Source organism: Bufo gargarizans, chromosome 5, assembly GCF_014858855.1.
Source record: "Bufo gargarizans isolate SCDJY-AF-19 chromosome 5, ASM1485885v1, whole genome shotgun sequence".
Lineage (NCBI taxonomy): Eukaryota > Metazoa > Chordata > Amphibia > Anura > Bufonidae > Bufo > Bufo gargarizans.
The window spans coordinates 281,479,891-281,495,568 of NC_058084.1; the positions used below are offsets into that span (position 1 = coordinate 281,479,891).

The following is a 15,678-nucleotide window of genomic DNA, read 5'->3' on the forward strand; positions in this document are numbered from 1 at the left end:
GATAGGATCAATTTCAAGTGGAGAGTGCATGTTTACAATATTGAATATTTAATAAACAGCTTGAAGAGTACAGAAGTCTCTGGGCCATTACAGATGAAGTGTGCCTATCTACCCCATTAAATAATTTTGTATATTGTGACTGGGTGAAGTCATATAGATAGAGCACCTTAGGCTACTTTCACACTAGCGTTCGTCGGTCCGCTCGTGAGCTCCGTTTGAAGGAGCTCACGAGCGGACCCGAGCGCCTCTGTCCAGCCCTGATGCAGTCTGAATGGAGCGGATCCGCTCAGACTGCATCAGTCTGGCGGCGTTCAGCCTCCGCTCCGCACGGCCAATGCAGACAGCTGAACGCCGTGCGGAGGCGAGCGGATCCGTTCAGACTTACAATGTAAGTCAATGGGAACGGATCCGCTTGAAGATGACACCATATGGCTCAATCTTCAAGCGGATCCGTCCCCCATTGACTTTACATTGAAGGTCTGAACGGATCCGCTCAGGCATCTTGCGCACTTACAAATTTTTTCTAAGTTATTAATGCAGACGGATCCGTACTGAACGGAGCCTCCGCCTGCATTAATATGATCGGATCCGTTCAGAACGGATCCGATCAAGCGCTAGTGTGAAAGTAGCCTTATCCAGCATAATCAGAGGGTGAGCTGTTATTCTACATATATTGCAGTCTGAATTTCAGAAATTGTATTCCAATAAATATGGTTTATGTTCTATCTAAGTGCTATCTGACTTACATGATGAGATGTGACAAAAAATAGTTCAAGCAAGAGGAGGAAATTAATGAACGAAGGGCTGGGATATTTGTATGCATATTTTTTGTGCTCTTTCTATGTTTAATGGAAGAGGTTGTTCCATTGTGCCTTTTCCATGGCGAGATTGGATTCAGCGCAGAACCCAGGTGGGTGGGCTTTATGGAAACTGCTGAGCCGGCTGGTGCTCTGCTGTTTTTGTTAATGGGAGCTATGCAAACTGTGTAGCACAGCACTCTGTGTGGGTTCCATAAACCGGGAGCTGAAAACAGCAGAGTGTAGGCTTGCTGGGCATTTTCCATAAACCTGACCACCTGGGGTAGGCACTTAGTCCCATCTCACTGTGGAAATGTAGAGATTTGACAATGCTTTTAAGCTCATGATAATGAGTTTTATTTAAGTAATAAATATAAAAAATTTAAATGTATTACATTTAGGTAAGATGTTGTTTTTTATTTTGTACTTTCTTTTTTATTGGTTGCAATTTCCAAACAATAGACACCATTGCCACAAGCCATATGGTTATCTTAGATGAAACAAATGACGACTATGATCATCCAGCTTCCCCGGCATCTTGTGACTCATCTGCTTCAGAGTCTGCCCCATCAAGTCCAGGTACCATTCCCTAGACTTCATCTGTTTTCTTCCATACTCCTTTTCAGTTAAAGGGGTTGTCCAAGTTATTGTTTTGTTCTTTGTATGTTTCTAACTAACCAAATGTAAGGGGTTTACAATTTACTTACTTTATCTGCAGTGGCCCCTTTCTCATTTTTCACTGAGTGTCACTAGACCTGTGTTGACAGCTTCTCTCCCTGCTCCGATGATCTTTTGTACACAAGGAGCAGGTCACCCCTATTCACTGGGAGCTGCGGCTGTCTGGCCGGTCTCCTCTACCACTGGATTCTTTAGCAAAGTTTAACCCCTACCATCAGCAGCACAGACTCTGGGTTGAAAGCTTTGCTGAGCAGCTGCAGGCAGTGAAGAGACAAATGCTGGGCACAGGATCTTCTCTCCTTACCCTGCAGACACAGAGGTGACAGACTGGAGGGGGATCTGCAGAGCATTGCATAAGAACAGGTAGGGGGAAGATCCTGTGTGTATCAGCAATGTCATTGCACTGTACAGCTGGGACTTGTAGTCCTACACAAACAACATGAGTATCCCAGCAGTTAGACATTTCCCTCAGGGCAGCACTTTGTCACTCCCTTTGTAGAGCATGAGGGAGGAAAGGCAGTCTTTGTTGACAGTGACACCCACAAATATTAATTGTTACACACTCTGCAACTGCATGTCAACAAAGGGCCAGAACAGAACTAGAAAAAGGAGGAAATATTTTATTTTTTATGCCTAAAGCTTAGCTTATGTATATATTGCAGACCATTAGATTTACAGTGTTTGTATTTTTTTTTTTACATAACTCTGACAACCCATTTAATAATTCTCTATTTTTATCATCTACGTTTTGCTGTCTTGTTGTGTGTAGTACGATCCATAACAGTAATTCATCTTTTCCCGCTAACACCATTTCCTACATTAATGTCCATTACAATGCTATAATTTTTCATCCAAAGGCATGCTTCACCATCCAGCTGTTGCATGCATATAGAGTATGTGTTTGTTGCAATGTAGAGAGAAAATATTTTGGCTTTATTTAGCCTTATTTCACATGTAAAATCCTGCCTTCACAGGGATATTTAAAAAGGACATGAAGATTGAATTGATCATGATCAGAAATAATATTCAGTTTTGTCCCATATTACTCCTACCAATGTGATATACTGATATAAACAGTTTTTTCATCTCAAATACAGTGTGGTGGAAACATTGATAAGATTATTTTCTTCAGCTACCATAAAAACGTCACATCTAACCCCGAAGAAGAAAACTAGAACAGAAAAGCCCGAGGATGATCAGACTGCACCACCAATGTCTCCAGTATCCAGCGGCTCCTCTTCAAACTCTGCCCCAGGTAGATTATATAGTGTTTTCATTGGTCGAGGTCTATTTGGTAGAACTTGAAGAGTATAAAATGGGCCTTTTTGTCTGCACAATCGATTATTTATCTTTTTTTAATACTTGTCAAAAACATGACAGATCCCAGTAGAGAGAGGAAGGAAAGCATTTAAAGAGGACCTTGTCACCCCTCTTGATAAATCTGTAGTAACTACCCTGCACAGTCTGACACTAGCAGAACTGACTGAGTTGGTGTCAGACTGTTCATAGACACACCCTCAACTAGTAACACTCAATTACAGCTTTATTCTAGATTTCTGGAAATGTATTCATAAACATCTAGTAGAAATAATAAAGGAGCATCACAACAATGATGAGCATAAATACTCCAGAATTATTTCATGGGGATTACAAGTAGTTACTAAAACAGACATATCAGGAGAGGTGACAGGCTCTCTTTAAAGTGTAACTGACATTGTGGTTTATTTTTAATGTAGTGTAGGGACAGCAATATGAAGCTTTTTTTTATAATATATTTTATTAGGGAAATGTTTATTTTTACTAGAATAGAGTGTAAAGAGTCTTCTTGGCAGCCCTTTAACGGAACATTGCTAAGGAGAGTCACTCTTTAGCAGTGTACTGAATGCAGAAGACTGTTAGTTACTGAGTGCAGGGAAGAGACAGGCAGTGCTTAGCACTAACAGTAGGTGCTATGTCCTATATATGTATTATAGGTTGTAAGTTCTGGTAGTCCCATTCTTCTCCCCTGCTCTCTGTAGCTAACAGGGAACAGAGGGGAAGCCTGCATAACATATCTGTACAGGATAGAGTGCAGGGCAGGACCTCCATAGCACTTTGCTCCTGCTGCTTGTGCCACTCTACTAATGCAGCACTGGTACAGGCAGGAGCAGCCATGTGCTATTGAGCTCTTGACTGTACAGCACTCGGTACAGCCTTGGTAAATCTGTACTTCCGTGCACAGCGTTGTACAGCAGTACAGATTCTAAAGCATAATAGGCGCCTGAACATCAGGGGTCTATTTTGCTCAGAAAAAAAATAAATAAAAAACTCTATCTCTCTATCTATAGATATAGATATAGATATATATACACACATACACTTCATAAAAGCATATTACAAAGTTTAATTTAGTCACATTTAGAATAGGTTTCAATAATTTGTAAGCTTTTAAAGGGATATTCCAGTTAATAGAAGTCACTGGATAGGGGATAACTATTAGTTTGTAGGGTCCTACCGCTGGGACTTCAACCGATCACAAGAATGAGGGCATCGTATCTCCTGCAGCCCCCCTGAAATCAACAGGGTAGCTGGTTACACATGTGTGTAACCTCTGTTTGTTTATTTCTGAGGAAGTTCCAGAGATAGCCCAGTACAGCGCTCCGCTATCTCTTGAACTCCCACAGAAATGAATGGAGCGGCCACACGCGTGTGCAACTGGCCACGTTCATTTCTAGGGTAGCTGCAGGGGATATGGGGCCCCTGTTCTCGTGATCAGTGGGAGTCCCAGCAGTAAGACCCCTACAATTGAATAGTTATCCCCTATCCTGTTGATCCCCCTATCCAGTATGCTAATACTCAGCATCAGTAGAGGGAGGAGGAGATGCCAGGGTTTCTTAATGGGCGTCTCCTTTCCCCTGGCTGTGCCGCGATCCAATCACAGTGGAGAGCATCACAGCCAGGAAAAAAAAAAAGCTGACACTATCCACTGTGATTGGATTGCAGCACAGCCAGGGAGAAGGAAACGCCCATTGAGAAGCCCTGGCGTCTCCTCTTCCCTGTACCTTTGCGCAGTATTGGCATACTGAGTGCGAAAAATACAGGGGGGCGCAGAAGCAGTATTTAAAAAATAAATAAAAAATCAGGCAGGATGGCATCAGCAGGAGGTACCCCACAAGTAAATGTATTTATCTAAATTAATAAAAACACATGAAAGGTCCTCTAAGTTTTCTTCTGTACTTGGCAAGCCTGTGTAGTTCTTGTGCATCCCAGACAGCGTCATCTTTCACTTAAAGTGCTAGAATACTGGCATCATCCCCTTACTGCGGCACTGGATAGCCCACGTACTTCTGAGGTGCTTCAGGCCATTTACAGGGTGGAATAATTGCCCTATGCTAGTTGCTGTATTTAACAACCATACAGGGAGTGCAGAATTATTAGGCAAGTTGTATTTTTGAGGATTAATTTTATTATTGAACAACAACCATGTTCTCAATGAACCCAAAAAACTCATTAATATTAAAGCTGAATATTTTTGGAAGTAGTTTTTAGTTTGTTTTTAGTTTTAGCTATTTTAGGGGGATATCTGTGTGTGCAGGTGACTATTACTGTGCATAATTATTAGGCAACTTAACAAAAAACAAATATATACCCATTTTAATTATTTATTTTTACCAGTGAAACCAATATAACATCTCAACATTCACAAATATTCATTTCTGACATTCAAAAACAAAACAAAAACAAATCAGTGACCAATATAGCCACCTTTCTTTGCAAGGACACTCAAAAGCCTGCCATCCATGGATTCTGTCAGTGTTTTGATCTGTTCACCATCAACATTGCGTGCAGCAGCAACCACAGCCTCCCAGACACTTTTCAGAGAGGTGTACTTTTTTCCCTCCTTGTAAATCTCACATTTGATGATGGACCACAGGTTCTCAATGGGGTTCAGATCAGGTGAACAAAGAGGCCATGTCATTAGATTTTCTTCTTTTATACCCTTTCTTGCCAGCCACGTTGTGGAGTACTTGGACGCGTGTGATGGAGCATTGTCCTGCATGAAAATCATGTTTTTCTTACCTTGCAGACTTCTTCCTGTACCACTGCTTGAAGAAGGTGTCTTCCAGAAACTGGCAGTAGGACTGGGAGTTGAGCTTGACTCCATCCTCAACCCAAAAAGGCCCCACAAGCTCATCTTTGATGATACCAGCCCAAACCAGTACTCCACCTCCACCTTGCTGGCGTCTGAGTCGGACTGGAGCTCTCTGCCCTTTACCAATCCAGCCATCTGGCCCATCAAGACTCACTCTCATTTCATCAGTCCATAAAACCTTAGAAAAATCAGTCTTGAGATATTTCTTGGCCCAGTCTTGACGTTTCAGCTTGTGTGTCTTGTTCAGTGGTGGTCGTCTTTCAGCCTTTCTTACCTTGGCCATGTCTCTGAGTATTGCACACCTTGTGCTTTTGGGCACTCCAGTGATGTTGCAGCTCTGAAATATGGCCAAACTGGTGGCAAGTGGCATCTTGGCAGCTGCACGCTTGACTTTTCTCAGTTCATGGGCAGTTATTTTGCACCTTGGTTTTTCCACACGCTTCTTGCGACCCTGTTGACTATTTTGAATGAAACGCTTGATTGTTCGATGATCACGCTTCAGAAGCTTTGCAATTTTAAGAGTGCTGCATCCCTCTGCAAGATATCTCACTATTTTTGACTTTTCTGAGCCTGTCAAGTCCTTCTTTTGACCCATTTTGCCAAAGGAAAGGAAGTTGCCTAATAATTATGCACACCTGATATAGGGTGTTGATGTCATTAGACCACACCCCTTCTCATTACAGAGATGCACATCACCTAATATGCTTAATTGGTAGTAGGCTTTCGAGCCTATACAGCTTGGAGTAAGACAACATGCATAAAGAGGATGATGTGGTCAAAATACTCATTTGCCTAATAATTCTGCACGTAGTGTATATTGTACTGATGTGCTTCAGACAGCTGCATTACTTACTTTTAGGATGGAATTCCCACACTAGTATCAGAATCTGTTTCGGTCAAGCCTATGACATTCTGCTTTTTGACCAGCCAACACACCACTTTCAGTTACTGGTTATACACTAGATGGCCCTTACTCTCCAATAGGTAGATTGTTGCAACTATTCCCGGATGCTGACATTACCCAGGGCATACATTTATCTTTCAGTTTACAGTGGGATTGTGCTCTTGCTAGAGGCACTATCTGGAAAACTTAGAGAGCTTTGGCATATACCTAGACAGTTGCTTTCTATCCTCAGTAAGCGGCATTCTTGCGCCATCTCAATATTTTGTTTGTCAGTCCACACAGTCCCTTCATGTACCATACAGCAGTATCCCCTTTATTGGAGGAGCAGTTGGTTGTATGTGGCGAGTCTCCTCTGCTTTGCCAGATTCTGCTCAGTGCTGTTTACCACTGTCAGTGTGGCATAGTCGTGCAGTTATGAGGCCATATCTGTCGAGCATAGATACTACTTATTTGCATCGGATGGAGGCATTTCCGCTTCCATATGCAGTCGCTTGTTACCGCACCAATGACTGAGCTCAGTCCCTGATGCACGCTGGGCAGTTATGTGGTCTAGTCATTAGAGTAGTTGTCTTGTTTTCTCTCTTTTTTTTTCTTTTTCCCTTTTTCTTTTTCTCTTTCTCATATATCAGCGTTACGTGTACGGTCCATGGTTGGATGATCTATCTGCCTGGATCACACTTATTACGTTTTTGGTGTACCAGAACTGCCACTAGCTGCTGTCTCTTCCATGGCTTTATAATTGTCCCACACTACTCTATTATCTGTATGGAGTCTTGAGCTCTTGGCAGATGCTATATTTGGGATTGCGACACCCTTAGCTCCTGCTTTCTCCTTGGTATCGTCCTGGGCACAATCTGTCAGTCTATCTACATGCTTCTCCCCCTCCAGAACATTTGGACATTTTCTGTCTGCCTTTTTGCTGATAAGAGGCTGTTATGACGCCTCTGTATACAGGCCATCCTTGCAGTAGTCGTGTCACTTGGCTCTAGCAATGCTTTTCCTATATTTTCTTTGATGGGCTTACCTGACAGTCCAGCTGTTGTCCCACTGCTGTCTGCACATATATTCCTCTCCTATCCATTCAGAATCCTCTACCCCTTTCACTGAATCTCTCTGAAGAATGTATACCCCCTCTGTCCTTGGTCCTAAACGTAACTGAGTTCCCAGCACCAAGTTTTCTTTTTCTTTTCCTAAATATGTCGCATAGCACAGATCCAGGTCCTTGAGGCATGTTAGTCCACCTCTGGGGGGTAAAAGGGGCTTTATTAGGTCTCAGTTTTTCAGGTCTTCAAGCGGTCCTTCATCTTATTTCCTCAAACTTGAGGTTAGCAGATTATTCCGGTCATGCCCATCTGGCCTTTCCTGTACATCTTTTGCTTGTATGCAGGCTCCTCCCTTTTCAGCAACATTGCATCAGTTTTTCTTCAATGTATTTGTCTGCAGGTTGCCTTTTGAACTACAACCTACTCTGTTTGTTTGTATTGTCCTCCAGAGGCTGATGCCCACAGTTATGGCAATCCTCTGCTTTGGCCTGCTGTGTCTATTCTGCAGTCCCCCTGGAGATCACCCTGTTGCTTCTTCTCCTGTTCCTATTTTTAGTGCACCCAGCACTATTAAAGCTGAAGTGTCTTCCAGCAGCCCACCAGCGTGTAATTTTTTTTCTGCAGTCCTATCTCCGCTATGGTTGGAGGGATAATCTGCAGCACTTCTATCTCTGGTGATCTGCGAGACAACTACCAGTAATGCCTCATGTGCAGGCTCCATTCTCCCTGGGATTCCCACTGGACTTCCTTTCAGCGATTTTGGTTAGTCCTCATGTTCACCTTGCTTAGGGTATAGAGAGATTTTCTAATCCTATTCATGATATTCCAGGTTTAGATAGATGGATATAAAGCATTTTTATTTTGCCAGTGGGGTTGGTTCTGGGGTTTTAAACAAGTCTCCCCCCTGGCGGGTGAATTATTCCCTGTGATGTTGTCTATCGGGGTTCCATCACTGTCTGTCTTTCATTTTTTTTTGCAAACTCTACTACAGTCCTTTCTCTGGTTGGTGGCTTGGTCATTTGGGCTGTCATTCGACAGATATCTGTTGGGGCAAGCTGTTTGACCCCCACTCAGACTGGGGCATGATCTGAGTTCTGCTGTTCCACTTGTGTGACTTGTCTTCCCTCCTTCCATGCCGGGTTCAGAGCCACTCTTCTGGGATGTTAGACCCTGTTACTCCATTTTTATTTTTGTGATTTATGGCATGTTCCTCATGGAATCCACGTTTGCTGGGTTCTGCTCCTCTCCTGACCCCGGACTGCTTTGGAACATTCCATGGTCTCTTGTTAACTTCCCTTCCCCCACAATGGCACAAGCAAGAAACAAAGATTTTTTTTTGTGACTCGCCTGTACAATCCTTTTCTCAATGAATTAATGAGAAATTAATCTACTTATTTTTCCTTGTTCTCAGGATAGGTTTCCCTGTTTGCGGATATGACCCGTCTGGAGTTTTCACTGGTTTATTTTCTGTTGGCTTCACCTGGCTGCTCCTACTGCTTGTCACAACCTCATTAGCTCAGTGTCTGTGAGGGGAGAAGCTAGCACTTTTTCTTCACTTAAGTGTTGCCTCCTAATGGAAGCAGCTATAACCAGTCTCCTGTGGCTCCAATGTACTCAGTGAGAAATGGATTTTACAGGTTAGTCACAAAAATCCTATTTTCTCTAATAAAGTATATTAGAAAAATGCAGTTAGACGTAATCCTTTCTCTTCAGAATAGGCTTCCTTTTTCATACTGACTTATGTTTTCTGCTTTAAAAACAAAACAAAAAAAAAAGAGAAAAAAAGGACACAAAACAAAAAGGAAAACAATTATGGCTCTTGGAAGGCAGGAAAGAAAAAATAAAATGGTGTCTCCATAAACTGCCAATATATTCTCCCAGTGTCCCAGTATACTGTATGGAATATTGAATAGTAACTTTAGAAAGTATAACTTTCCCTGCGCTAGAACAGGCCCAAATATGGCTATGTGAACAGAAAAGTGAAAAAGTTATGACTTTTGGATGGCAGAGAAAAATAAACAAATACAAAAAATGGCTGTGGTGGGAATTGTGAAGTCTTCTATTGTCTGTGGCAACTATCTGTACTCTGCAACTAGTAGTCTGTATATGGGCATTCCTGGAGTCATATATGCTTGCATTCAGTGTGGAGGGTGTTTGTGGAGTATGTGGCACATTGCCTTGTTGAGAAGCTATGTCCATACATGTATGACTGTAGTGAATGACCCTTTTTTGCTTTGTGTTTGGCAGAGGCGGAATCTGTTCACATCACATCTAAGGAATCCACCAGGTAAATCAGTTTCTTTTTATCTTTTTATTTTTACATTGCAATTGAGTTTTTGTGGATAAAATGCAACCTTATGGGGTAGCTCTAGTTCTGGATATCATTTTAGTGTTCACTTAGGAACCTAAGAAATATTTTTATTTTACTTATTTTAAGCGTATTTATATATCAGTCTGTTTCTTATCTAACCAGCATAAAAAAAGTGTCATTATCAGAACACTGCGCTTTTTAACAGGTGTTCTGGTTTTATGTAAATTAGATTAATTACACAATTTCCCACCATCATTTTAAGCTTTTAGTTTCCTGTAGGTGAATAAGAACATGCTTATTTACATGCAGAGGCTTGAAAGCATGTCTTTACACTATGTATTTGTGCCTAGTCTAGGCAGCGCTCTGGGAGTTAAATGAATATGTTGTTGCAGGCTACCAGAGAGATTTGGGCAGCTGCTCTGTTTAGATCACTGCGCATTGCTTTGATTGGATATCATTTTCAGATTTGTTCACATTTGCATTGGAGGCTTCGTTTGGAACCTATTGTGGATTCTGTATTGACCAATAGACCTGATAGAACAACAGATGTGCAGGTTGGGGGACTCCTGGGAAATGGTGACCATAAAGTAATAACATTCCAATTGTCATTCAAAAGGAGGGACAAAAATACTAAATTTCAAAAAAGCAAACTTTAGCCAACTAAGAGAGGCCATAGGCCTAACTAACTGGGACAGAGTCCTCAAAAATAAAAATACAGCCACAAAATGGGATATTTTTAAAATTATTCTAAAATCAAATTTTGAGGTACCGTAATATTCGCCCTATAAGACGCACCTAGGTTTTAGAGGAGGACAATAAGAAAAAAATATTTTCCATTAAACCTCAGATCAGACCTCAGCTAATCAGACCCCCAATGTTAATAAGACCCCAACAAGTCATGTGAGTGACCCCCAATCAGACCTCATATCAGCCGCCATTGCCTCTCATATTGCCCCCCCATTGCCTGTCATGTTGCCCCCCCATTGCCTGTCATGTTGCCCCCCCATAGCCTGTCATGTTGCCCCCCCCCCATAGCCTGTCATGTTGCCCCCCCCCCATAGCCTGTCATGTTGCCCCCCCCATTGCCTGTCATGTTGCCCCCCCATTGCCTGTCATGTTGCCCCCCCATTGCCTCTCATGTTGCCCCCCCATTGCCTCTCATGTTGCCCCCCCCCATTGCCTCTCATGTTGCCCCCCCCCCATTGCCTCTCATGTTGCCCCCCCCCATTGCCTCTCATGTTGCCCCCCCCCATTGCCTCTCATGTTGCCCCCCCCCCATTGCCTCTCATGTTGCCCCCCCCCCATTGCCTCTCATGTTGCCCCCCCCATTGCCTCTCATGTTGCCCCCCCCATTGCCTCTCATGTTGCCCCCCCCCCATTGCCTCTCATGTTGCCCCCCCCCATTGCCTCTCATGTTGCCCCCCCCATTGCCTCTCATGTTGCCCCCCCCATTGCCTCTCATGTTGCCCCCCCCATTGCCTCTCATGTTGCCCCCCCCATTGCCTCTATGTTGCCCCCCCCATTGCCTCTATGTTGCCCCCCCCATTGCCTCTCATGTTGCCCCCCCCATTGCCTCTCATGTTGCCCCCCCCATTTGCCTCTCATGTTGCCCCCCCAATTGCCTCTCATGTTGCCCCCCCAATTGCCTCTCATGTTGCCCCCCCAATTGCCTCTCATGTTGCCCCCCCAATTGCCTCTCATGTTGCCCCCCCAATTGCCTCATGTTGCCCCCCAATTGCCTCATGTTGCCCCCCCCAATTGCCTCATGTTGCCCCCCCCCCATTGCCTCTCATGTTGCCCCCCCCCCATTGCCTCTCATGTTGCCCCCCCCCATTGCCTCTCATGTTGCCCCCCCCATTGCCTCTCATGTTGCCCCCCCCATTGCCTCTCATGTTGCCCCCCCCCATTGCCTCTCATGTTGCCCCCCCCCATTGCCTCTCATGTTGCCCCCCCCCATTGCCTCTCATGTTGCCCCCCCCCCATTGCCTCTCATGTTGCCCCCCCCATTGCCTCTCATGTTGCCCCCCCCATTGCCTCTCATGTTGCCCCCCCCCCATTGCCTCTCATGTTGCCCCCCCCATTGCCTCTCATGTTGCCCCCCCATTGCCTCTCATGTTGCCCCCCCATTGCCTCTCATGTTGCCCCCCCCCATTGCCTCTATGTTGCCCCCCCCATTGCCTCTATGTTGCCCCCCCCATTGCCTCTCATGTTGCCCCCCCCATTGCCTCTCATGTTGCCCCCCCCATTGCCTCTCATGTTGCCCCCCCCATTTGCCTCTCATGTTGCCCCCCCAATTGCCTCTCATGTTGCCCCCCCAATTGCCTCTCATGTTGCCCCCCCAATTGCCTCATGTTGCCCCCCCAATTGCCTCTCATGTTGCCCCCCCCAATTGCCTCATGTTGCCCCCCCAATTGCCTCATGTTGCCCCCCCCAATTGCCTCATGTTGCCCCCCCCCCCCCATTGCCTCTCATGTTGCCCCCCCCCCCCATTGCCTCTCATGTTGCCCCCCCCATTGCCTCTCATGTTGCCCCCCCCCCATTGCCTCTCATGTTGCCCCCCCCCATTGCCTCTCATGTTGCCCCCCCCATTGCCTCTCATGTTGCCCCCCCCCCATTGCCTCTCATGTTGCCCCTTATATTTCCCCCAGCGCCTCTCATGTTGCCCCTTATATTTCCCCCAGCGCCTCTCATGTTGCCCCTTATATTTCCCCCAGCGCCTCTCATGTTGCCCCTTATATTTCCCCCAGCGCCTCTCATGTTGCCCCTTATATTTCCCCCAGCGCCTCTCATGTTGCCCCTTATATTTCCCCCAGCGCCTCTCATGTTGCCCCTTATATTTCCCCCAGCGCCTCTCATGTTGCCCCTTATATTTCCCCCAGCGCCTCTCATGTTGCCCCTTATATTTCCCCCAGCGCCTCATGTTTAATAAAATAAATAAACCACTTGCCTCTCCTGCTCCTGGGTGCTGCCGCTCCTCTCCTCCAGCACGCTCTGTCTTCCGGCTGTGTTGTGAAGGCTGCGCACAGCATGAGATCACAGAGCGCAGTCACACTGTGTGCAGCTGACAGCTGAGGACCAGGAAGCGGCGAATACAAAGCCTTCACCGCTTCCCGGTCCTCCGGTACTAATGAGCGCTTCCATAATGGATAAACGAGTGATGTTTGGTGTGAAATACTGGACACGAGCAGCGGTGCCCTTAATGGGATAGGTTCAATCTCCTAGGTACAAATTTAAAATTAAATACGGGGACCGCGCTGTATCTTTAGCAGTTTATACTGCAGCCCCTGACGAAGCTAATTGCGAAACCCGGGTCGGGCAATCTTATACGCATGTGAAAACTGTGGAATATGTGAGTAAAATAAAACTTTATTACCTCTGATTGTTGAGGGTATTGCACCATCTCTCTGTCCTTTTGTGAAGGCAATCTTGACCCGGTTTGGAGTGGGCGGTCGGCGGCTCAAGGCGAGATCTGACTACAGGCTGGAGGTGGATAACAAGTTCACTACATGCGAAGTATAGACCTGTGATAGCAGGCTCATTGTATGTGAAGTACGGACTTGCGATTGCCACCTCCGACAGCAGGATATGAACTCAGTTCTCCACGTTTATGGTTCTTTATTCCAACTACTGGTATAAACTGCTAAAGATACAGCGCGGTCCCCGTATTTAATTTTTGCTTCCATAATGGAAGCTCTCAGTAGTATTCGCCCCCGTAAGAGACAGGGGCATTTTCCTCCCACTTTTGGGGGGGGGGGGAAATGCGTTTTATGGGGCGAAAAATACGGTGCATACTTAAAAAGTTAGGGAACCAGAAAAAACTATGTGGATAAATAGAACTGTAAATAAAGCAATACATGACAAAAAAAAGCTTTTAAATCACTAAAGAGACTGAGAGATTAATTGCCAAAGAGAGCAACACTAACCCTAAAATGTTCTTTAATTATATAAATGGTAAAAAGTTTAAATCTGAAGGTGTCTGCCCTCTACAGAGTAATGACAGTGGAGTTGCAGAGAGCGATGATCCGCCCATCCATAACGGTGTCCTCCGCAGATCCCCCGCCCATAAGTGTCCTCCGCAGATCCCCCCGCCCATAAGTGTCCTCCGCAGATCCCCCGCCCATAAGTGTCCTCCGCAGATCCCCCGCCCATAAGTGTCCTCCGCAGATCCCCCGCCCATAAGTGTCCTCCGCAGATCCCCCGCCCATAAGTGTCCTCCGCAGATCCCCCGCCCATAAGTGTCCTCCGCAGATCCCCCGCCCATAAGTGTCCTCCGCAGATCCCCCGCCCATAAGTGTCCTCCGCAGATCCCCCGCCCCTCTATAACAGTCCTCCGCAGATCCCCCGCCCCTCTATAACAGTCCTCCGCAGATCCCCCGCCCCTCTATAACAGTCCTCCGCAGATCCCCCGCCCCTCTATAACAGTCCTCCGCAGATCCCCCGCCCCTCTATAACAGTCCTCCGCAGATCCCCCGCCCCTCTATAACAGTCCTCCGCAGATCCCCCGCCCCTCTATAACAGTGTCCTCCGCAGATCCCCCGCCCCTCTATAACAGTGTCCTCCGCAGATCCCCCGCCCCTCTATAACAGTGTCCTCCGCAGATCCCCCGCCCCTCTATAACAGTGTCCTCCGCAGATCCCCCGCCCCTCTATAACAGTGTCCTCCGCAGATCCCCCGCCCCTCTATAACAGTGTCCTCCGCAGATCCCCCGCCCCTCTATAACAGTGTCCTCCGCAGATCCCCCGCCCCTCTAACAGTGTCCTCCGCAGATCCCCCGCCCCTCTAAGTGTCCTCCGCAGATCCCCCGCCCCTCCATAACAGTGTCCTCCGCAGATCCCCCGCCCCTCCATAACAGTGTCCTCCGCAGATCCCCCGCCCCTCCATAACAGTGTCCTCCGCAGATCCCCCGCCCCTCCATAACAGTGTCCTCCGCAGATCCCCCGCCCCTCCATAACAGTGTCCTCCGCAGATCCCCCGCCCCTCCATAACAGTGTCCTCCGCAGATCCCCCGCCCCTCCATAACAGTGTCCTGTCCTCCGCAGATCCCCCGCCCCTCCATAACAGTGTCCTCCACATGTCCGCAACGTGTTTTGCCGAGCTGCGGATCCGCAAAACACGGAAAGCGGCAATGTGTGTCCCGTAATTTGCGGACCGCACATTGCGGACAAGAATAGGACATGACGAAATTGTGGATGTGTGAATGGAGCCTTACAGTGTGTCATCCACAGATTTCCCCCCCCCCCCCCCTCCATAACAGTGCGTCATCCACAGACCATTAGTTCAAAACCCACCAAAAGCAAACCTTTTGGTTAAAAAATTTTTTTTTTTTCTTTTCCTCCTCAAAAACCTAGGTGCGTCTTATAGGGCAAACAATACAGTGTGTGTATATTAGAATTTTAAAATTTTAAACACCATGTGCATACGTGCATTTTGCAACCACTGAGTACTCTGTAGTGTCCATTACTGATCGCGTCTTCAGTTTTCACTGAAAGTTATTTTTTTTGTGTGTGTGCAGAAAATATATATTTTAAACTTTTGTGTACGATTTTTTTTTTTTTACAATTTTTTTTTTCTTCTAAATTTTATTTCTAATTTATCACAACACAACATACACCCCCCCCCCCTCCCTTCCACACGAAATAAAAATGGCCTGTCCATCCCAACGAGTATACTCTGCTAAGGAGGCATACTCCATGCTTGCCTCCAATACTGACTCTGCCCGTGAGGGAGAAGAGGATGCCACTTTCCTCTACCCCCTCATCATCCGCTCTAGAAGGCACCCCAGGGTAGCAGCGGAGGCAGCTCCCCAGAGTGAA

General features: G+C 46.0%; 1 protein-coding gene across 4 annotated transcripts in view; it reads left to right on the forward strand.

Moving 5' to 3' along the window:
* The window catches only part of LOC122939055 (dentin sialophosphoprotein-like), a 90,180-nt gene that overhangs the window by 50,345 nt on the left and 24,157 nt on the right, over positions 1 to 15,678 (forward strand). For all 4 annotated transcript variants that reach the window (XM_044294999.1, XM_044295001.1, XM_044295002.1 and 1 more), the window contains 3 exons: positions 1,260 to 1,376; positions 2,608 to 2,730; positions 9,802 to 9,841. In XM_044294999.1, coding sequence (XP_044150934.1) covers positions 1,260 to 1,376; positions 2,608 to 2,730; positions 9,802 to 9,841 — 280 coding nt within the window. The remainder of the gene's footprint in view (positions 1 to 1,259; positions 1,377 to 2,607; positions 2,731 to 9,801; positions 9,842 to 15,678) is intronic.